Below are 22994 nucleotides of genomic sequence, written 5' to 3'. Positions count from 1 at the left end.
TTGAGAAGCTGTATAAGACCTCAACTGCTCTGGACTCCCCAGCACACCAATTACTAATGGCGGTGTAGAGAAAACGATTCTGGAAAATCATCGAATCGCCATCAGAGAGGTTGCCGACACTGTCAGCATATCCTTTGGCTCATGCTAAGCAATTTTTTCAGATGTTTTGGGCATCCAACGTGTAGCAGTACAGTTTCTTCCACAATAGCTGAATGAAGCTGACAATGATCCTGAACTTCTAAAGGTTATAACAGGTGACAAAACATGGGTATACAGGCATTACATCAAACCCAACACAAACTGTCTGAAGAGACACACTGAAAAAAATTTGACAAATCTGATCACTTGTGAACTTTTTCTCACTGTTTTCTTTAATTATAATGGAACAGTGCATCACGATTTACTGCCGTAAGGTCATACAACCAATAAGGAATACTACCTGGAAGCTACGCTCCAATAGCATAAAGCAATCCAAAGAAAACAACCGAAACTGTGGCAAAACCACTTGTGGAAACTGTATCATGATATTGCTCCCACTCACATCCCAATGTTTGTGATTTTTTGGCAAAAAGCGCAACTGTTATGTTGCCTCGGACACTGTATTTGCCAGACACGGTCCCGTGCGACTTCTTTCTTTTCCCGAGGCTCAAGAAAGGACATTGTTTTGCCACCATTGATGAGATAAAAACAGAATGCCTAAAAGAGCTGAATACCACAACAAAAACTGAGTTCCAGAAGTACTTGCAAGACTGGAAAAAGCACTGACAGAAGTCCATTATATTTGACAGGGATTACTTTGAAGGGACAAGCTGATGTTGACAAATAAGTAAAGATTCTTTAAGAAAAGTACAAATTCCCATTACTTTCTGATTCACACCTCATAGATGACAATTACAATGTTGGGTGAAGAGATCTTTGAATAATTTGTAGATCAGATCATCATCTCTGAATAGAAATTTAAATCAGAAAGACATTTTATATTTTCTCTCTTCAACTGACATTATTGTCTGTCCATCTGCTCCTCAATTTCCAAGATGCCACAGTGTAAGTGACCCCCTCACAGCAGGTGGAGACGCTCAATTGCCACCACATCTTAGTGACGATCTTTGCTCACACATCTGTCACCAAATCTGCACATATCCAGCTAGCATACAGTGGGAAATTATCTACACACTACCTACCTAAAATACTGTTTTTACACGAATATATTTCATCGGCTTGAGAGGAAGAAGTAAAATACGTCATTCTCGATGAACGTGTTCACCACATAATTCGGCAGTTTACTCTGATTTCCTTTCATGTGTATTGGTGTGACCTGTACAGTTTCCAGTCCTCGAGTACAGATCTTACGACTGATATGACTGCTAAATATGGAGCTAATACATTAGCAAACTCTGGCAGAAATGTAAGATTGTCTTCACTAAGAACCCTGGTGTTGCCTTTGTATCCTGGTAGAATTATTAAATTGTGGTCTTCTATAATGGACTGGACTGCGGAAAACATTAACATTGTACTTCCAATCCTATGGTTTTTATACAGCAATTTGAAGCTTGTGTGTCTTGGTCTCTCAGATTTGCTTGTCAACTTCGATGTAGGGTCACTTTTTACCTGAGTTCCTCTTTAAGGATCCTCGTAGTTAATTGGTGAAGAACTGGTCAAGCAAAGGGCCAAGATTTGTCACCACGAGCTGATGTAGATGTATTCTTTATTTAATGACAGTTTTCAACAAACACACACAGTGGTATGAGGAGCTCATAGTCCCAAAGAGTTGCCAATTTATTAATGGAGGATTTTGAAGACATGGCCCTAAGGATGGCATTTTTAAAACCTATTTCTTTTTTGGAGGTATGCCAATGGTACATTCATTGTATGACCACATGGGAGAGCTGCTATTAATGGTTCCCTAGATCATTTAAGTTGCCTTCATCTCCACATCATGTTCGCAATGGAGGCTGAAAGGAGTGGAAAGCTACCGTTTCTAGATGTCTCATTTACAGAAAGGAACACTAGGATACAATGATTATCAAAAGCCCACGAGCACGGACCATTATCTGCATGCATACAACTGCCATCCCCCGTTCCAATGCACGGCAGTCGTGCAGACTTTCGCAAGAGCAGCTTAAGTTGTTTTAGATATAGAAAGCTTGACCAAAAGCTACATCACCTTAAAGTTGTCTTCAAGCAGAATGGCTATACAGAGAAATGGATCTGCTGTGCTATCCACTTTGGACTTAGGAGGAACCATTAGAAAAGACATGTAAATTGGTGGCTTCTCTATCTCTTTCTGTGAGCATATCTTTAAAAATATGAAGAATTTTAAAAAGATATGAGATAAAAAGTGTTTTTTATCTGCCAGTCAAGATTAGAGCACTCCTTGGCTCAGTACAGTATGACCTGAGATTGAGAAGTCCAGTGTGTACAAAATCCCCTGCCATTGTGGGAAAGCTTATATTTGTCAAACAATTCGTACTATTCAGATCGATGTGCTGAGCACCAGGACAACGCAACTTTGTGTCAGCCTGAGAAATCTGTTACGGCAGAGCGCCATCTTATTGAGGGGCATAAAATGTTGTATGGAGAGACAGGTGGACCTTGTTAAAATGACTTCATGATCTGGTTGCAGACACGAGAAGAATATTATTAGTTTACAATGTTTAAGATTTTATAATTTTATTTACTTACTCTTATTTACTTACCCGAGACAATGAAACTGTCTATACAGTTATTTGTTTATTGTTGGAGGAAAAGAATAGAGTTAAGGTTACTTTGGGTCACTGGGTAATTCATGTTAATTCCCATAATTATTAGGCTGGAATACTTAATGATTCTTTATTATAGAAAATGAATTTTTCCTAGTATGTAGGTCACTTGGTGCTAAGTGTGCTTATACCATTGTAAATTATATAAATGAGTAGCCCAGATGTAAATGCCGCCAAATGCATTTTTTGTCAATTTTGAGTTGATCACACTAACGTGTAGATTTTTTCGGCACTTATTTGATGGAATAGGTTTCAGGGTGGAAAACCTGCTATAAGCTGTTGACGATGGCTATAGAAAATCGTGTTCATTTGCAGAAGCCACTAAGTGCACAACTACTGCACGTTGTCTTCGGGTGCACCGCTCATTAAATATCCAATGTTTACAAAACCTCCTAAGTCCAACAGGAATGGCGATCGCTGTGCTGTGTCCAGATGCAAAGTGTGCCAACTGACATCAGTCTTACTAATCTAGATATTCAAAGCTACCTTTCAGTTTGTTACGATTATAAGGGATATTTTTCTTACTCAGAGTTAGGTTGGCTGCAATGTAGCAAACACGTATGCAACAATGAAGCTCATCCTGCAGATGCATTGTCAAAATACAAGTCAGTAAGCAGAGTTCAGATGACAAATATGATGTTTGCATAACTGATTTTGTGGATGGTTTAAATTCAGATGATGGTACTCGTACAAATGAGTTGGGAGTAATAGAAACAGTAGCAATTTTGCAGGACGTCAAACCCATCTTTGTACCTGCAAATGACCAGAACAAGACCGAGGGAGACTGCCCTTCGCAGCAAAGGGAGAGGTGTCCCGATCAGTAGAAAAGAAATGTTTCCAAAACAGAAAGGTAAAAACATGAACAGTATATTTAAAGCAATGTTATGCAATGAAAACTGTGTTGACACTAATTGTTATGACATATGTGGAAGGATTAGTGAAAGTTACTGTAAACCAGCATTTCCAGATTTTTTTTTTTAAAGGGAGAGAGAGAGAGAGAGAGAGAGAGAGAGAGAGAGAGAGAGAGAGGAAAGAAAGAAAAACGCACAATTTTTTTAAAATCTAATGTTGACTATTCATATTTGTTCTCTTTTTGAGGTTAAGTAAGTCAGTTTTTCCTGGTAAAATTATACCACCTTCATATTTTTATATGCCAATTTTGTAGAATATTCAGACTTTTCTTTGAAATATAATGTTTCTGTTTATATACACAATACTTAAATTCCGCATTTCTGTCATTCCTAACATATCACCAAGTAGCGGATTTTGCAACCAAATGTTTGTTTTGAAATTGGATAGATACATTTGTAAAACCCGCTAATTGGATAAATCAGGTGCAAAAACCAAGAAATCAATATTTCACTTAAAATTTTAATGTATAAAACATAATTGCATATTTCAGCCATTAATACCATGCAATTAATAATTTTGTACTTATTTTTAAAAAAGAAATGAAATCTTTAATAGTTTGGACAGAATGAGTTTTCCACTATTATCTCAGTTTCTTTTATTGTGCAGCTAGCGGATTTTGGATGTGGGCTACTCAAATGAAAGTACATGTTACTCTGACCTAACTGTAAACTGAACGACACGACAGTTCTCATAACAGTCCACAATTATAAAAAGAAATGAGCATGTTTTTTCCATTGTTATGAAGGCCCATACAAAATTACAGGGATTCCACATCCAAAGACTGTTTTCTCAGTAGCCCCTTTGAGCGGAAAAGAAAAGGTCTCTCTAATATAGATGTGATCATGAGTCATGTGTCATAAGAAACATCCCTTTTCACTTAACATAGTTTTACATTAGTATGTGGTGACAATAGACATTAACAAACTTTAGAGGGCAAGTAGACTTCAAAACATACAGAAGGTGTTTCTTTTTCTATATTGAGCTGGACATTAGCTCCATCGCTTTTGACATGGGAAATCAAGGAGAATACACCCTTAGATATGAAGTAGACATATGTTGGACTAGCATTCAGATATGACTGTTGCACCATCTAATAGGAGGGCATTCACTGTAACACATCATATGAGGGCATTCAGAGTTACAATAGTGATTATGTACAGAGGAATCAGACAAATACAGTACAAAAGACAGATTACAAAACCGAACATGAATAAAGGCTATGGCAGGATTGGGTTACCTTGACATATATGTATAAAAGGAGCAGGTATATATGCAAGCCGGCCGAAGTGGCCGTGCGGTTAAAGGCGCTGCAGTCTGGAACCGCAAGACCGCTACGGTCGCAGGTTCGAATCCTGCCTCGGGCATGGATGTTTGTGATGTCCTTAGGTTAGTTAGGTTTAACTAGTTCTAAGTTCTAGGGGACTAATGACCTCAGCAGTTGAGTCCCATAGTGCTCAGAGCCATTTGAACCATTTATATATGCAAATGCTATTAACAGGATATTGAACACTATTATGTATGTATGCATGTAAAGTGTGCTGGAAAGGATAGGTGGACCTACAGGTAACGGATGACCTCTTCCCGAGATGAAAAAAGATGCACGAATAGGAACAGTGTCGCAGTGGATAATTATGCAGTAGCGTAGGGATAATTTTAGTGTGGAAAGAGGTGTAGCTTGTTTGTTTTGTTTTAGGATGCAAAAACATCTAGGGTCATACACACGCTTGTCAAAACTGTGAAATACGAAGACAAAGAGAGGGGTTAAAAGGGGCTAAAAACAGGGATGTGGAGAAAGGTCTATAAAATACACCACAGAGAAACGGAGGTCCAAAACTAAAAATTAAATGGCCTTCACCATATTACTACGACAGATAAAAAGTAAAACACGGTCGACAGCCCGTGCGTCATTTGCTAAAATGCCCGATAACTCGGGCATCAAACTCAGGCGGGAACATACGACGGTTAAAAAATGGGCATTCTGTCAGGAAATGGCAGACAGTTAAAAGTTGGGAGCAATGTGCATAAAGTGGTGGGTCAGCGCCACTTAACAAATGGTGATGGCTAAAAAGGCAGTGCCCAATAGGCAACCCAGTTAAAATGACCTCCTGTAGGCGGGAGAGCTGAGCGGAGGTCGTCCGAGCTGCTGGGAGGGGCTTAATAACCCGAACTTATTCCCATGAAGGGAGGACCAGTGGTGATGCCAATGTGACCCCACCTCTTGACAGACAGCAACACAGAAATCATCACTGGAGGGAGGGGGAGATATAAGAACTAGTGGGCTGAGGTACAAGGACTGCAGCCTTGGCAGCAGTGTCACCAACCTCGTTTACTGTCAGACCGACACGACCAGGGACCCACATAAACATCACAGCGGCTCCATCAAGAGCGAGCATGTGACAGTTTTCCTGGACCCGTTGCACTAAAGGATGGGCAGTGAACAGGGCACAGATGCTCTGAAGGGCACCGAGTGTGTCCGAGTAGATGACAATTTAAAAGCCCGTGTCCCCGATGTACTCCGTGGCCTGATACAGGGCGAAGAGCTTTCCTGTAAATACTGAGCAGCGTGCCAGAAGCTGATACCGAAAAACATCAGTGCCAATAACGAAGGCACACCCGACACCACGGTCAGTCTGACAGCCGTCAGTGTACACGAAGGCACTATCCTGAAGTTTCGTGCAAAGGTCGTTAAACTGAAGGCGATAGAGCGAGGCTGGAGTAGTATCCTTAGGAAGTGACTGAAGGCCGAGGTGAACACAGGCCGCCACACAAAGCCGAGGTGGTGAAGGGTTCACAACCACCAGGAAAGCTGCAAGTCGCACGAAGATAAGCTGCCGGAGCAAGAGGCAAAAGCGAACTCCAGGAGCTAACAGAGAAGAAGGACACACACTGTACTGGCGATCGAAGGAGGTGGCCACGCACGGTAGACAAACGGCATGTATACCTGCTGAGGTGAAAGTCACGGCAGTAGGACAGCGGTAGTTCAGCAGCTTCTGCATACACTTTCAATCGGACGAGTGTAAAAAGTGTAAGTGGCCAAATGGATATCACGATGGTGGATAGTATTGAGACAGTGTAAGAGGGACAAACATAAAAAAGCACCCATAGTTTAGTTTCGAGCAGATAAGGGACAGGTACAGAGGAGGGTGGTTCGATGTGCAGCCCAGGAATATCGCTGAGGACACACGTGACACTGAGGGACTGCATACAGCGGGCTGCCAGATAAGACACGGGGAGGACCGAGAGAGTTTCCTACCAAGCATGAGCCCCAGGAATGTTGTAGTTTCAACGAATGGGAGAGCAACGAGCCCAAGATGTAAAGATGTTGCGAGAAACCAATTGTGCCACCAGAAATTCATAAAAACGGTTTTGTTAGTGGAAAAATGAAAGCCACTGTCGATGCTCCAGGAGTAAAGACAATCAAGACATCACAGAAGATGCTGCTCAATGAGGCAGGTCAGTAGAGAACTGCAATAGATGGCAAAATTGTCAACAAAAAGGGAACTGGAGATGCCCAGCTGGAGGCAGGCCATTATAGGGTTAATGGCGATAGCAAAGAAATCAATGTTCAGGATGGAACCCAGAGGCACGCCATTTTCCTGGATGAATGTTTCCGACAAGGCAGAACCCACACGTACATTGAAAACAGGGTCTTTTAAAAATTCCCCCAGGAAGTGGGAAGTGGGGGAGGTGGCCACGGAAGCCGCACGTGTTGAGAATATGGAGGATACCAGTCCACCAGCAGGTGTCATAGGCTCCACGAGATCTACTGTATGCTTTCTTGTGATGACGGCCTGCAGAGTCCAATGCAGAAAATTTGTCGGTGGTGTGCACCGTCGAAAAGGATCTTCGAGTCGGTAAAAGAGAAGACCGTATGCCTTTGTTGGACTTTTTCCAGCCATTCCAGTCAGCAGAGGAAGACTCGTGTTGCTGGCTCGAGTACCTACTGCAACCTACATCCTTCTGAATCTGTTTAGTGTATTCATCTCTTGGTCTCCCTCTACGATTTTTACCCTCCACGCTGCCCTCCAATACTAAATTGGTGATCCCTTGATGCCTCAGAACATGTCCTACCAACTGATCCCTTTTTCTGGACAAGTTGTGCCACAAACTTCTGTTCTCCCCCATTCTATTCAATACCTCCTCATTAGTTATGTGATCTACCCAGCTAATCTTCAGCATTCTTCTGTAGCACCACATTTCAAAAGCTTCTATTCTCTTCTTGTCTAAACTATTTATCGTCCACGTTTCACTTCCATACATGGCTACACTCGATACAAACACTTTCAGAAACGACTTCCCGACACTTAAATCTATACTCGATGTTAACAAATTTCTCTTCTTCAGAAACGCATCCTTGCCATTGCCAGTCTTCATTTTATATCCTCTCTACTTCGACCACCATCAGTTATTTTGCTCCCCAAATAGCAAAACTCCTTTACTACTTTAAGTGTCTCATTTCCTAATCTAATTCCCTCAGCATCATCCGACTTAATTCGACTACATTCCATTATCCTCGTTTTGCTTTTGTTGATGTTCACCTTATACCCTCATTTCAAGACACTGTCCATTCCGTTTAACTGCTCTTCCAAGTCCTTTGCTGTCTCTGACAGAATTACAATGTCATCGGCGAACCTCAAAGTTTTTATTTCTTCTCCATTGATTTTAATACCTACTCCGAACTTTTCTTTTGTTTCATTTATTTCTTGCTCAATATACAGATTGAATAACATCAGGGATAGGCTACAACCCTGTCTCACTCCCTTCCCAACCACTGCTCCCCTTTCATACCCCTCGACTCTTATAACTGCCATCTGCTTTCTGTACAAATTGTAAATAGCCTTTCACTCTCTGTATTTTACCCCTGCCACCTACAGAATTTGAAAGAGAGTATTCTAGTTAACATTGTCAAAAGCTTTCTCTAAGTTTCCAAATGCTAGAAACGTAGGTTTGCCTTTCCTTAATCTTTCTTCTAACATAAGTCGTAGGGTCAGTATTGCCTCACGTGTTCCAACATTTCTACGGAATCCAAACTGATATTCCCCGAGGTCAGCTTCTATCAGTTTTTCCATTCGTCTGTAAGGAATTCACGTTAGTATTTTGCAGCTGTGACTTATTAAACTGATAGTTCGGTAATTTTCACATCTGTCAACACCTGCTTTCTTTGGGATTGGGATTATTATATTCTTCTTGAAGTCTGAGGGTATTTCACCTGTCTCATACATCTTGCTCACCAGATGGTAGAGTTTTGTCAGGAGTGGCTCTCCCAAGGTTGTCAATAGTTCTAATGGAATATTGGCTACTCCCGGGGCCTTGTTTCGACTCAGGTCTTTCAGTGCTCTGTCAAACTCTTCACGCAATATCATATCTCCCATTTCATTTTCATCTACATCCTCTTCCATTTCTATAATATTGTCCTCAAGTACATCGCCCTTGTATAGGCCCTCTACATACTCCTTCCACCTTTCTGCTTTCCCTTCTTTGCTTAGAACTGGGTTACCATCAAAGCTCTTGATATTCATGCAAGTGGTTCTCCTTTCTCCAAAGGTCTCTTTAACTTTCCTGTAGGCAGTATCTATCTTACCCCTAGTGAGATAAGCCTCTACATCCTTACATTTGTCCTCTAGCCATCTCTGCTTAGCCATTTTGCACTTCCTGTCAATATCATTTTTGAGACGTTTATATTCCTTTTTGCTTGCTTCATTTACTGCATTTTTATATTTTCTCCTTTCATCAATTAAATTCAATATTACTTCTGTTACCCAAGGGTTTCCACTAGTCCTCGTCTTTTTACCTATTTGATCCTCTGCTGCCTTCACTACTTCATCCCTCAAAGCTACCCATTCTTTTTCTACTGTATTTCTTTCCCCCATTCCTGTCAATTGTTCTCTTATGCTCTCCCTGAAACTCTGTACAATCTCTGGTTCTTTCAGTTTATCCAGGTTCCATCTCCTTAAATTCCCACCTTTTTGCAGTTTCTTCAGTTTTAATCTACAGTTCATTACCAACAGATTGTGGTCAGAGTCCACATCTGCCCCTGGGAATGTCTTACAATTTAAAACCTGGTTCCTAAATGATGACAGACTAAAGGCAGAAATAGTAAATGTCTTTTTTCCAAAGCTGTTTCACAGAGGAAGACTACACTGTAGTTCCTTCTCTAGACTGTCGCACAGATGACAAAATGGTAGATATCGAAACAGATGACAGAGGGGTACAAAAACAATTAAAATCTCTCAAAAGAGGAAAGGCCGTTGGACCTGATGGGATACCAGTTTGATTTTACACAGAGTACGCGAAGGAACTTGCCCCCCTTGTTGCAGTGGTGTACCATAGGTCTCTAGAAGAGCGTAGCGTTCCAAAGGATTGGAAGAGGGCACAGGTCATCCCCGTTTTCATGAAGGGACGTTGAACAGATATGCAGAACTAGAGACCTATATCTCTAACGTCAATCAGTTGTAGATTTTTGGAACACGTATTATGACTTTTCTGGAGACTAGAAATCTACTCTGTAGAAATCAGCACGGGTTTCGAAAAAGACGATTGTGTGAAACCCAGCTCGCGCTATTCGTCCACGAGACTCAAGAGGGCCATAGACACGGGTTCCCAGGCAGATGCCATGTTTTTTTTACTTCCACAATGGGTTCGATACAGTTCCCCACAGTCGTTTATTGAACAAAGTAAGAGCACATGGACTATCAGACCAATTGTGTGACTGAATTGAAGAGTTCCTAGATAACAGAACGCAACATGTCATTCTCAATGGAGAGAAGTCTTCCAAAGTAAGAGTGATTTCAGGGGTGCTGCAGGGGAGTGTCGTACAGCCAGGATAATTGCCGCTCTTTTTTTATGCAAAATCTAGTTTTTCACACATCTCAATGTCTATGTCATCATATCTCATGAATAATTTTGCAGGCACTTTCAGTGGTATACGTGGATACCACCTGCAAAATGTGTTTCAAATACTGTTAGTAGTAATAAATTAAAACAAGATGCACCATGCGGTAGTTTTACTGCAAGTACAGTGACAATGTAGTAAGCAATAGACTTTTTACATTTCATCATTTGGTGGAGTGTGTCCACAAGATAATTTTTCATGAATGTTAGAAATTATGCTTGAAGTTTATCAGAAGTTGTTTACTGCTCTCATTCGCAAATACTGGACGAATATAGTAGCAGTAATTTTCGCCTAATAAGCTTAGCAGCTTCAAGCAGTTTACAGTTTCTGACTGCGGAACGTGTCTCACTATGTCAAACCTTTAACATTAGATTTTCTCTCTTAATGAGTAGATTAAGATAGGATTTTAAATTTTTCAGTTCAGTCATTCAGTCAATAATTATATAAAACATTGAAAATCAAATTTTAATAGCCCCCGGAAACCGTTAGATACGCAAGCTGCAACTAGGATTGTGAATCACGAACCGTGCTAACTGCTTAGTAACACAGATCTCACAGAGCTGCATTCATTTAACAGTAAATAGTGTAGCCACTGATGACTCCATAGCAGTAATGAGACACGTTCGGGTGTTTTAACATAACTTTCACAAATTATATGTAAAATAAGGGAAAGGCAAACAGTCAGTGCATACAGTGGACTGACATGTGGAGCATAGAAACACGTAACTAGAAACTGTACTCACACTAGATTTCAAGCTCTCTTTCCTTTTTTTTTGTGGATAGATGAGAAATGGGATAAGCGGTAAGTCGAGGCAGTGGGAAACAGGTTATGGGATGTTTAGGCCAGGGGGACTGCAAGAGGGCAGGATATGGCAGAGACACAATTCCCACCTGCACAGTTGAGAGAAATTATTGCTGGAACATAGTATCCAAATGGTCCAAACAGTGAAGCAGCTGTCGAAGTCATTCATGTTGTCATGTGCAGCACGTTCGGCAACTGGATCCTCGAGTTTCTGGTTTGCGACAGGTTGGCTGTAGCTGTACGTGCTAGTGGACAGTTGGTTACTTATCGTGACGAGATAGAATGCTGAGAGTAATTGCAGCACACCTGATATGTACCGTGGCTGTTTTCATACCTGGACCTGCCTCAAAGTGTAGGAGATGCCCGGGATTGAACTGCTGTAGGAATTAGTGAGTGGGAGTACAGGACAGGTCCTGCACCTGGGTCAGCCACAAGGGAATAACCGACAGGATGCAGGATTGGAGTGGGAGCGGACAAGGATATTCTGTAGTCGGGTGGCCAACAGAGCCCTACTCGGGTGGTGTGCATACGGTATCCCTTATCTCGGAGCATGACAAGAGGTAGCTGAAGCCCAGGTGAAAGGCGTGGTTCAGATTTCAAGGCCGGAGTGATACAGGTTGATTAGGGGAGTGCCGGTTGCTGGCTAGTTAACAGGGATGCTGGTGTCAGAAGAGATGGCATGGGAGATCAGTTTACGGGCGAGCTGGATGGGATATTGTCTATGAACACAGGCTTCAGTCCAAGTTATCAGTGCATTTAGACAACTTCTACATTCCACAGCAGATTCAGTGTCCACAGGTTTCAGGCTGTAAGGAAGAGACTTTTGGACACAGAATGGGTTACAGCTGTCAAGTAGAGTTACTGTAAGTAGTCGGTGCACCTGATACGAACAGACTTAATTATAGTGTCATCTGACAGGTGGAGAACAGCATCTAGGTAGGTGGCTCACTGAACTGAGTTGAGAAGAACCAGGTGAAGTGGATTTGGGAGTACGCATTGAATTTATGGAGTCCAGACCGTGAAAATGTCATTGATGAGTCTGAACCGAACGAGGGGTTGTAGGTGCTGGTTGAATAGGAAGGATCCCTCCAGATGGCCCATAAATATCCTGGCATAGAATGGTGTCATGTGAGTCTCTCAGCAGTTCCACAGAATTTTTAACAGATTTGGCCTTTGAAAGAAAAATAATACTGTCGTCAAGATGTGGGTCGAGGTTTTAAGCGTAGTGAGTACAGTGTTTCGGTTTTCAGTTTGTTGCAAAAATTACATTTATTTGTGTAGACACTACTAGCATGAAATACCCAAAAGTAAACTACCATCTGTCAAACAGACATTAACAGTTTTCTTTTACTATTTAGGGGAGTGTAAATTAATTATGCACCAAAGTGTCATACTGTGTGTGAAGTGAAAATTTGTTTGGGAGATTAATCACTTCCGACAAACGAGCTGAGAAACTCAATGCTGAAATTAGACGATCTGTGTCAGCTACTGCAGCAACTACATAAATTTGCTGGGAGATTGCCGAGACTTAACAACTGAAAAGAAACGAGACTTTTTTCCCCAAAACCTTGATGAATTAGCACACATCATTCTCTGAAGGTCTTTACAATCGAAAAAGATTACCAGTTAGAGATCAGCCAGCAGATGAAAAGCACCCCAAATAGGTGCGTGAAATCCATCATTAGTTATTTGAGAAAGAACTGAGCAGGCACAGGCAACCATTAACAGGCAAGAGTGAAACTAATATAAAAATTGATAAATCAGTAAATTGCACATTAATGTAGACAATTGAAAGATAAATTTTACACACATTATTTAAAAATAAAAGGAAAGAAATCCACCACCAGTTTAATGCTGCTAATCTCACATATATTTCAGTCATTTAATTTACTATGGAAAAGATCAAAACAAGGTTGTCATGGAATTCGTATTGAATAGCTTTTATGTTAAATTACTAGTCTCTGTCACAAAGGCACAAAATACGAACCCTTCTAGAGGTCTTGAATAAAAACATTTTGCAAAAGGATCTTTTTTATTTATCTTGCAGGCACAATACAAACGAGACAATTATTCTGATAGTTTTTGAATTAGCTGTGAATTCTTTCTCTAAGAACTATCTCATGGAGTACTTATCCGTGCCCCAAAGGGATCATTCAAGGAGGATGACAAAAACAATTTATGTGTTTAAAAAGTTTATGTGCCTTGATGAAGCTGAATTGCAACAACAAGGACAGACTGCAGTTTGTTCTGTTTGTACTTTCATTAATGCTTCATATGTTGGAGCTAAATCCTGTGTCGCTTCAAAAGCCAAAGCTCCGTATTTGAATTTCAGAATTCTTTCAAAACTACTTCACATGTATATACCACGATGTCGATAGTGACATGCTGAGTGTGGCTTTACAAAAACTGGAATATAATTCATGGTTCCCATCAATTCTTCTATCACCTTAATTTTATGAGTAAAAAATTACTACAATCACTACACTGAATCATACAACAGAGCAACCAGACAAAGATAGTTAAGGATTCAAGTAGGAATATTAATGGAAATGAAATGCTTGTTTCTAGTACACTAAGAGTACTCTTATTCAAACAATCTGATTTGAGTGACAAGTTCCGTATGTCAGAACCTTCACAGTGGCATATAAATGAAGATGTCAACACACTTCAGTTACTAAACTGAACACTGTAAATTATCCAATTGAAACAGGAACAAAGTTCGTGGAATACAATAATAAATAAATTATACAGAAAAATTAGGAACAGAAGTTGCATGTACTTCATGTTGTGTAGGAGTTCCAGGGCAAAATAAGATTTCTTTGAAGAATAAGTATGTTTACAGAAAAGTGTGATTTTTGGGTCATATGTGACTCAAGTGCTTTGTATATAGTAGGCTTATAGGTTGTATTATTACAGTTACTACAGCAATTCAATATTAATATTTAAGTTAAAGTAATAAAGTTATTCGCTACTTTTGAACAGTATTTTTTAAATAAAAAGTAAATATGATTTTATGCCAATCTACGATTTTTCAAATGGGGAGGTACCCCTTCCCTTCTTTCTATGGAGCTGAAATCATGAACAACTCATTATTTTGTGCAAAGAAAACAAGTTATGGGGCAGCACAAGGAAACAGTCAAAGTTGAAAAATAAGATAATCACTAAGTGTCTTGTTTTATTTTTGGAAGAAATGCCAAAATCGCATGTTTTATGCACACTTTCTTACACTATAATCAAAAACATAATATAAAGTTATCTTAAAAACTAGTCACTCAATCAAGCAGACAAAACAAAAAACAAAAATCTGTCTTGTGGGAAATTTGTCTTCTACTGTGGATCCAAATGACAAAGAGATAAGCAGGTTTCTTTGTCTGTGTGAAAGAAGTATACATCACAAACAACTTAATTTTTACGTAAGTTTTATAACTGTAAAAAAATTGAAATGGAATGTGGAGCAAGTGTCTACCCTAAAAAAGAACGAGACAGAGCTGGGAACAAGACATCCACTACTGTTCCTGGAACAAGGACAGGCCACAACAGTTCTGGGAATGAGGACCAACCGTTCCTGGAGCCAGAACTGGCCGCAACCATTCCATGAATGAAGAAAGGCCACGACTGTTCCTGGAATGATCAAAGTGAACTATGAACAACTGTTCCTTAAAAATCATCCCTCGATCTTTCCGTTCACTTTTGTGAACCATTACTGTGGACCCATTCATTTACAAACAACCCACCTCTAGATGGGAAGTTAAGAGACAATAGTTTAGAGGTTTCAGTCAACCAAGGCATAGGTTTGTTCTCTGGGAGCATTGTAACCGACCATAATGGGGTGACCCTCAGAGATATCTATGGGATTGTGTTTGCAGAGAAGATAAAGAGTGGGGGTGTGTGGGGGCTGCTGGTGTGGGGAGGGGTATGAATTTAAACGTCAGGTAATGAGACGGACCAAAGATTCTGGGATGGGATCATGGTAAAAGGCTTTGTATCAGACATGTCAGGAAGTTGATGGAGACCCTCGGGCACACAGCCACTATGGCTCATGACCACTCTGGTGGATCCTTTTCTGCACAATGGATGGTAAGGTTTGGGGTGATTTTCAGATTATGGACAGCTGTGTGTTCCATAGGAGTGATGGACTAACCACCTTCCACCCAGTCATCCCCTGGTAATCATCCAGGAATTCCTCACTTCTAACCTGGCCTCACCTTGCTTTCCTAAATCCCCCCTCCCATCTTTTTCCACCTCTCCCCCTTTCTCAGTCATCCTATGCTGTTCTCCTTCCCTCCTACAATCTCTCTATATCTCATTTATTGTCTACCCTCTGTACTCCTTTCATCTTGTTGTGCTACCAGTGAGTCATCTATTGAAAGAACTGCCCCACTCCTTGCATCCTCCCCTACACTCTCCCCACCTCCATCAGATCAGGCAACTGTTTTCACTAATCGACAATTAATATCAGTGTAGCCTGGCCACAAGAGTGTGGGTCTGGGTGTCTGTGAGTGAGTCTGTGTGGTTGTGTGTGTGTCAATGTGAGTACTTTTACTAGTAAGTTAGTTAGTTGTTTGCGTGTTCCATTGATCAATCACGCGGTACGGTAGTCGCTATGATGTGGAACGCGTCAAGCGCACAAGAAATGCGCATATGAAACATGATTTTTTAATATATACATATTACAATACAGAGTTAAATATTAATATTTCTTTTATTTACCCCATTCCCTTAAATTTCAAAAAATGCATATAATATATTTATAGATTTATTTATTCCTATTCAAGAATTCATCTAGGGTATAGAAGAAGTTGTCAAGCAGATATTATTTCAAACTTCCTGGCAGATTAAAACAGTGTGCCGGACTGAGACTCGAACTCGGGACCTTTGCCTTTTGCGGGCAAGTGCTCTACCAACTGAGCTACCCAAGCACAACTCACGCCCCGTCCTCACAGCTTTAATTACGCCAGTACCTTGTCTCCTACCTTCCAAACTTCACAGAAGCTCTCTGTCCGGCACACCGTTTTAATCTGCCAGGAAGTTTCATATCAGCCCACACTCCGCTGTAGAGTGAAAATTTCATTCTAGATATAATTTGAATTTATTTTTGAAGCTATTACTGCTATCTGTCAGACATTTTATGCCATCTGGTAATTTGTCGAAAATTTTTATAGCAGCGTATTTTACCCCTTTCTGTGCCAAAGATAGGTTGAGTGAAGGATAGTGTAAGTCTTTCTTTTTTCTTGTATTATAATCATAAATGTCACTGTTGTTTTTAAACTGGTCCATGTTGTTGAGAACAAATTTCATTAGTGAGTAAATGTACTGTGAGGCTGTTGTAAGAATTACAAATCTTTTAAAAAGATGCCTACAAGATGTGCGGCTATGAACCGCACACATTATTCTAACCACTTTCTTTTGAGCCGTGAATACTTTTTGTCTAAATGTTGAGTTACCCCAAAATATTATTCCATATGACATCAGAGAGTGAAAGTATGCAAAGTATGTTAGGTTACTAATTTCTATATCCTCAAAATTGGCAATTATTCTGAATGCAAAAGTTGCTGAACCTAGTGGCTTTAGAAGATCCAAAATATGAATTTTCCAATTAATATTCTCAGCTATATGTACACCCAAAAACTTAGTATGCTCTACCCTGTCTACTGACTTCTGTTAATGTGTTATATTTCTTGAAGGAACTGCACTTTTTGCAGCAGAAAATTGGATGTTCTGTGTTTTCTCAAAGTTTAGAGCAAGCCCATTTGCAGAAACCTCATTAACGACTTTTCCAAAGACCTTATTTGTATCATTTTCAATTGGAGTTTCTTTTACTGGATTAATATTGCATCATCAGCAAACAGTGTCAGTTCAGCTTTCTGTTTCAGACAGGAAGGAAGGTCGTTCACATATATCAAGAACAGAAGGGGATGCATGATTGAACCCTGTGGAACACCTAATGTAACTTCACCTGAGTTAGATTTTTTAAAATCACTTGGCCCAAATAAGGAACCTTTTTTGCTTCCTGTTCTGTAGGTATGACTTACACCACTCGTATGCTATTCCATTTATACCATAGAATTGTATCTGTAACATTATATAATGGTTCACACAAACAAATGCTTTGGACAAGTCAGAGAAAATTCCTATTGGTGACATTTTACTATATAAAGACTCTATTATGTGGACAGTGATATTATATATTGCTATTTCAGTGGAACATCAGTTTTGAAATCCGAACTGTGATTTACTAAGTATCGTGTTACTGTTGATATGGCTAATCACTCTCGAGTACATTACTTTCTCGAAGATTTTTGAAAATGTACGATACTGGCTGATAATTATTGACATCTGTGGTGTCCCCATTTTTGTAGAGAGGCCTGACAATGGCATATTTTAACCTGTCTGGGAAAATACCTTGAGTTAGTGATGCATTTCATATGTGACTCAGAACATCAGCTGTAATTGCTCCACATTGTTTTAATATCTTATTAGAGATGTCATCTACGCCAACAGAACATTTATTTTCCAAAGATTTAATAATTTTACTTATTTCACAAGAATAAAACCTCAAAAATTAGTGTGCATACTATTTTCTGTTGAAAGGATACGAGATTTTTCGTTGTTTTACAGGTAAAATGCCAAAAATGGAAACCATTTGATTAATAGGAAAATTCCAAAGTAGCTCAATGCATAAATGAACAAGCATACATAGTTGAGCATTTTGCTAAAGTTTAGTAAAAAGGTCATTTCTGGAGTTAGTAATATTTTTTAGGTGTGTAGGTTCACTACAGAGTGCATTCTGTCATGGCTGTTATATTTATTTGCAAGAGTTATTCCTTATGGACTTTGTGCAGTGACAGGAATGGTAGTACCGCACTTCATGTCATTGCAAGTGTAGAAACGATACTCCTGCACTGTACGCGGCTCCAAGGAATGTGAATGACTCCAACCTAGTACAGAGCAATAATGTCAATTATACCAAATCTGTTTTTAATACCATTTTCTTTAATTGCTTGAATATGAAGTGCATGTCGGTCTCACATCAAGATGCAAGAAGTCCGACTGCAATTCCGAGTTGTTGGAGTACTGATGTAGTAGATGTTGAAGTCGAATCACGATTTAAGATGACTTCGTCTAGTCAAGAATATCAACTAAACTCTAGCACAATTGTGTGTTTCTACACTCCCGAGACTAGTCTGCTATAAGTGACTGCTTGCTTTTCCTTATTTCACATGTTTCACAGTGGGCTCTCTGCAATAAAGATCAGCATGCAAAAAGTGGTGAAGTCCAACATTTTATAAACTGTGTATCAATAGCCTGCTGCATACTATCTATTCAGTACACAATTTTGAAGCGATATTTACAAGGTCATTTAACATGGTTAATGGATGGACTCAAAAAACGTAGGACAAAAGTTTGTGAATGTTTAAGTTAAGTAACAGGCTACGACTTAAATTATACCTCTGTACATGTAACAAATGAAGAATCTTTATAATACAAGAAAGATGTTAATAATGAGATATATGTGAAACTTAAACAGTCATATATAAGGAATCCAGTACTGGGAAGCCTGGACTTTTAAGTCGACTGCAAATTCATGAACTATAAGTTTGCCTTACCTGTACTTGAATTTTCTTGGGCTGCGCCGTTTATCTCTACTGTTGTGGTACTGGGGACATGCGTAACCTTGTCTACACAGCCGAGGAGGTCTTTTGCACAGTTCGGTCTTGTAATTTGCTAAAACATAACTGGTATCTACAATGAAAATGGCCTCATTAGTACACAAGACTTGCAGAACCACTTTTATTTAATGACACACAAAATAAAAAATAATTATTCTCATCATAAATAGAATGATAAAAAATACTGCTGTTGTCAAAACAAGCATTCAAATTACAATCCAACAACAACAAAAGGAAGTAAGCGAAGCAGCTGAACTATGCGCTGCTGCTCACCTACATTGCGGGGAAGAGTCACATACAGCAGACTTGATAGTACTCCCCCCTCATTCACATTCTTTGCTACTGTACTATATCAAAAGCTATAAAGCATTAGGCCTAGGAAGAAGAAAAAAAAAAAAAGTGAACCCCACTTGAAACCATTAAATAACATCAAAATGTCCTACTGTGAATGGCGACATTGTCAGAACCCCTTGATCTCACTTAGAGCACCACACAGACCAGTATGTTGCTTCATGAATTCTACTCTCACCATATACAGGGTGGTCCATTGATAGTGACCGGGCCAAATATCTCACAAAATAAGCATCCAATGAAAAAACTACAAAGAAGGAAACTCGTCTAGCTTGAAGGGGGAAGCCAGATGGCACTTTGGTTGGCCAGCTAGAAGGCGCTGCCGTATGTCAAACGGATATCAACTGCATTTTTTAAAAATAGGAAACCCCATTTTTTATTACATATTCATGTAGTACATAAAGAAATACGAATGTTTTAGTTGGACCACTTTTTTTGCTTTGTGATAGATGGCGCTGTAATAGTCACAAACATGTAAGTATGTGGTATCACGTAACATTCCACCAGTGCGGACGGTATTTGCTTTATGATACATTACCTGTGTTAAAATGGACCGTTTACCAATTGCGGAAAAGGTCGATATCGTTTTGATGCATGGCTATTGTGATCAAAATGCCCAATGGGCATGTGCTATGTATGCTGTCGGTATCCTGGACGACATCATCCAAGTGTCCGGACCGTTCGCCTGATAGTTATGTTATTTAAGGAAACAGGAAGTGTTCAGCCTCATGTGAAACGTCAACCACGACCTGCAACAAATGATGATGCCCAAGTAGGTGTTTTAGCTGGTGTCGCGGCTAATCCACTCATTAGTAGCAGACAAATCGCGCGAGAATTGGGAATCTCAAAAATGTCGGTGTTGAGAAAGCTACATCAACATCGGTTGCACCCGGACCATATTTCTATGCACCAGGAATTACATGGTGACGACTTTGAACGTCGTGTACAAGACAAATTACGGGACGATGACAGATTTTTTTGCACATGTTCTATTTAGCGACGAAGGGTCATTCACCAACAGCAGTAGCGTAAACCGGCATAATATGCACTATTGGGCAACAGAAAATCCACGATGGCTGCGACAAGTGGAACATCAGCGACCTTGGCAGGTTAATGTATGGTGCAGCATTATGGGAGGAAGGATAATTGGCCCCCATTTTATCGATGGCAATCTAAATGGTGCAATGTATGCTGATTTCCTACGTAATGTTCTACCGATGTTACTACAAGATGTTTCACTGCATGACAGAATGGCGATGTACTTCCAACATGATGGATGTCCGGCGAATAGCTCGCGTGTGGTTGAAGCGATATTGAATAGCATTTTTCATGACAGGTGGATTGGTCGTCGAAGCACCATACCATGGCCCGCGCGTTTACTGGATCTGACATCCCTGAATTTCTTTCTGTGGGGAAAGTTGATGGATATTTAAAATCGTGATCCACCGACAACGCCTGATAATATGCGTCAGCGCATTGTCAATGCATGTGTGAACATTATGGAAGGCGAACTACTCGCTGTTGAGAGGAATGTCGTTACACGTATTGCCAAATGCATTGAATTGACGGACATCATGTTGAGCATTTATTGCATTAATATGGTATTTACAGGTAATCGTGCTGTAATAGCATGTGTTCTCAGAAATGATAAGTTCACAAAGGTACATGTATCACATTGGAACAACCGAAATGAAATGTTCAAACGTACCTGCATTCTGTATTTTAATTTCAAAAACCTACCTGTTGCCAACTGTCTGTGTAAAATTGTGAGCCATATGTTTGTGACTATTACAGCGCCATCTATCACAAAGCGAAAAAGTGGTCCAACTAAAACATTCATATTTCTTTACGTACTACACAAATATGTAATAAAAAAATGGGGGTTTCTATTTAAATAAACGCAGTTGATATCTGTTTGACCTATGGCAGCGCCATCTAGCAGGCCAACCATAGCGCCATCTGGTTTCCCCCCTTCAAGCTAGACGAGTTTCGTTCTTTGTAGTTTTTTCGTTTGACGCTTATTTCATGAGATATTTGCATTTAATAAGTTATGTACTGTCAACCTGTTTTAGTGCTTTGAGAATTTCGGAGTAAATTCTAGAACCACTTGGCCTTCCAACGTTTTGAACACCTGATATTTTAGAGGTGAATGGGAGAAACTAATATGCCCTACTGTGCATTGCAGGTCAAAAAGCAGTTATGAGAATAAGATAGACCCGGCGGCCGAACCGCGGCAGACAAGTACCTGCTGTACGGTCCACAGAGTTTCTGTGTACGGGTCGAGAAGAACAAGGAAAGTTTCTGTAGTATTCTGTGCTCTTTAGTGTATGTGTTGACTGTAGAAAGACTAATGAACAATTGAATATAGATTTTTAAGTTCATTCATGTAGTGGACTTGTTTAAGACAAGAGACTCTTGAATTATTTCCAGTCTTGGCTATGAACGAACCAAGACACATGTATGCTTTTTGAATACGTGTAAATGAGTCTAATGTTTAAGGAATAAGTTAGCTTGCAGAAGTTATTGTCTGTGAAAGTTGAAAATATATGTGAGGTGGAAAGCGAAAAGGGACCGCTTGTCGGAAGAGTAAAATTTTAAGAACAAGCACAAACATTCAATAATGTGTAAAATATCGATTTTTTGGTATATAATAGTTGACTTCATTCTGTACATGCTCGTATTGATTTGAAACTTGTTTGAATACAACAAGAGTCAATTATATCATTAAAAGCAACTGATGTCAGTCTTCGGAAAAGGGACCTCTTGTCGTTATGGGGAAATAACATTGGTTTGACAAGAGGTCCCTTTTCTAAATATCGCAGCTATACATGCAGTACTTCAAAAAATAGCATCTCTTAAATTTTAGAAGCATTTTAAGGAGCTCAGAGTAATTTCGTGTAAAAGAAAACCGTTTTGTGATTTCAATAATGTCAAACACCACATGTGGTCCTATTTTTGCGAATGCCTAAAAAAAGAGATGTTGCCAATGTATAGTTGGTAGCCCTTAAAGAACAGCTGACAGCACAAATTTCTCAGTTTAAAGTACGCAATGTGTGAAGATAGAATTGTGAAAGCACTAAACGATATTGGTGTAGGTGGTGATTTATGTGATGAAGATTATGAAGTATTTCAAGATTATTTTTCTGAAAGAATGCCAAGTAGTGACGAATCAAGTGATGAGTCAGTTAACCTAACTGATATTTCTTTATTACAAGACATTCCGAAGTTTAATGAAGCCTTAGGTAAAAACAATAATGTTATTGATAATGTTATTATTGAAATAGAACGAAATGTTAATAGTGATCAAGTTGTAGATGAGAATGGTGGTGCTGAAGACTTTGACCTGGTCGTGACTGATGACTGCATAAATTCAATTGACTCTTTTGATGCTGACAGAGACCATGCTCTCGTTTCAGAGTTTTTAAAAGAGAGTTGCAGGTGCAAAGAAGAATGTTGCAATTACTATTCAGTTGATGAATATTTGGAAATGCGTTGTGAATGTGCTGAGACTGATCATTATGAGAACAAAGTCAACACATTAGCTCAAGTAATTTTAGGCCAATTGTGGTGTGTAACTTCAGATTCTTCTTTGACAGCTCGTAAGCATA

The 22994-nt window shown here is 39.7% G+C and overlaps 1 protein-coding gene across 1 annotated transcript in view; it reads right to left on the bottom strand.

Moving 5' to 3' along the window:
• Window positions 1-22994, bottom strand: part of LOC124596499 (putative E3 ubiquitin-protein ligase UNKL) — a 268521-nt gene that overhangs the window by 197195 nt on the left and 48332 nt on the right. The window contains exon 5 of the mRNA XM_047135658.1: window positions 18973-19108. Within this exon, the coding sequence (XP_046991614.1) occupies window positions 18973-19108 (136 nt within the window). The remainder of the gene's footprint in view (window positions 1-18972; window positions 19109-22994) is intronic.

This window comes from Schistocerca americana, chromosome 2, assembly GCF_021461395.2.
Source record: "Schistocerca americana isolate TAMUIC-IGC-003095 chromosome 2, iqSchAmer2.1, whole genome shotgun sequence".
NCBI lineage: Eukaryota > Metazoa > Arthropoda > Insecta > Orthoptera > Acrididae > Schistocerca > Schistocerca americana.
The sequence above is the reverse complement of the archived record's forward strand: the minus strand, read 5'-3'. Positions and strand labels throughout refer to the sequence as shown.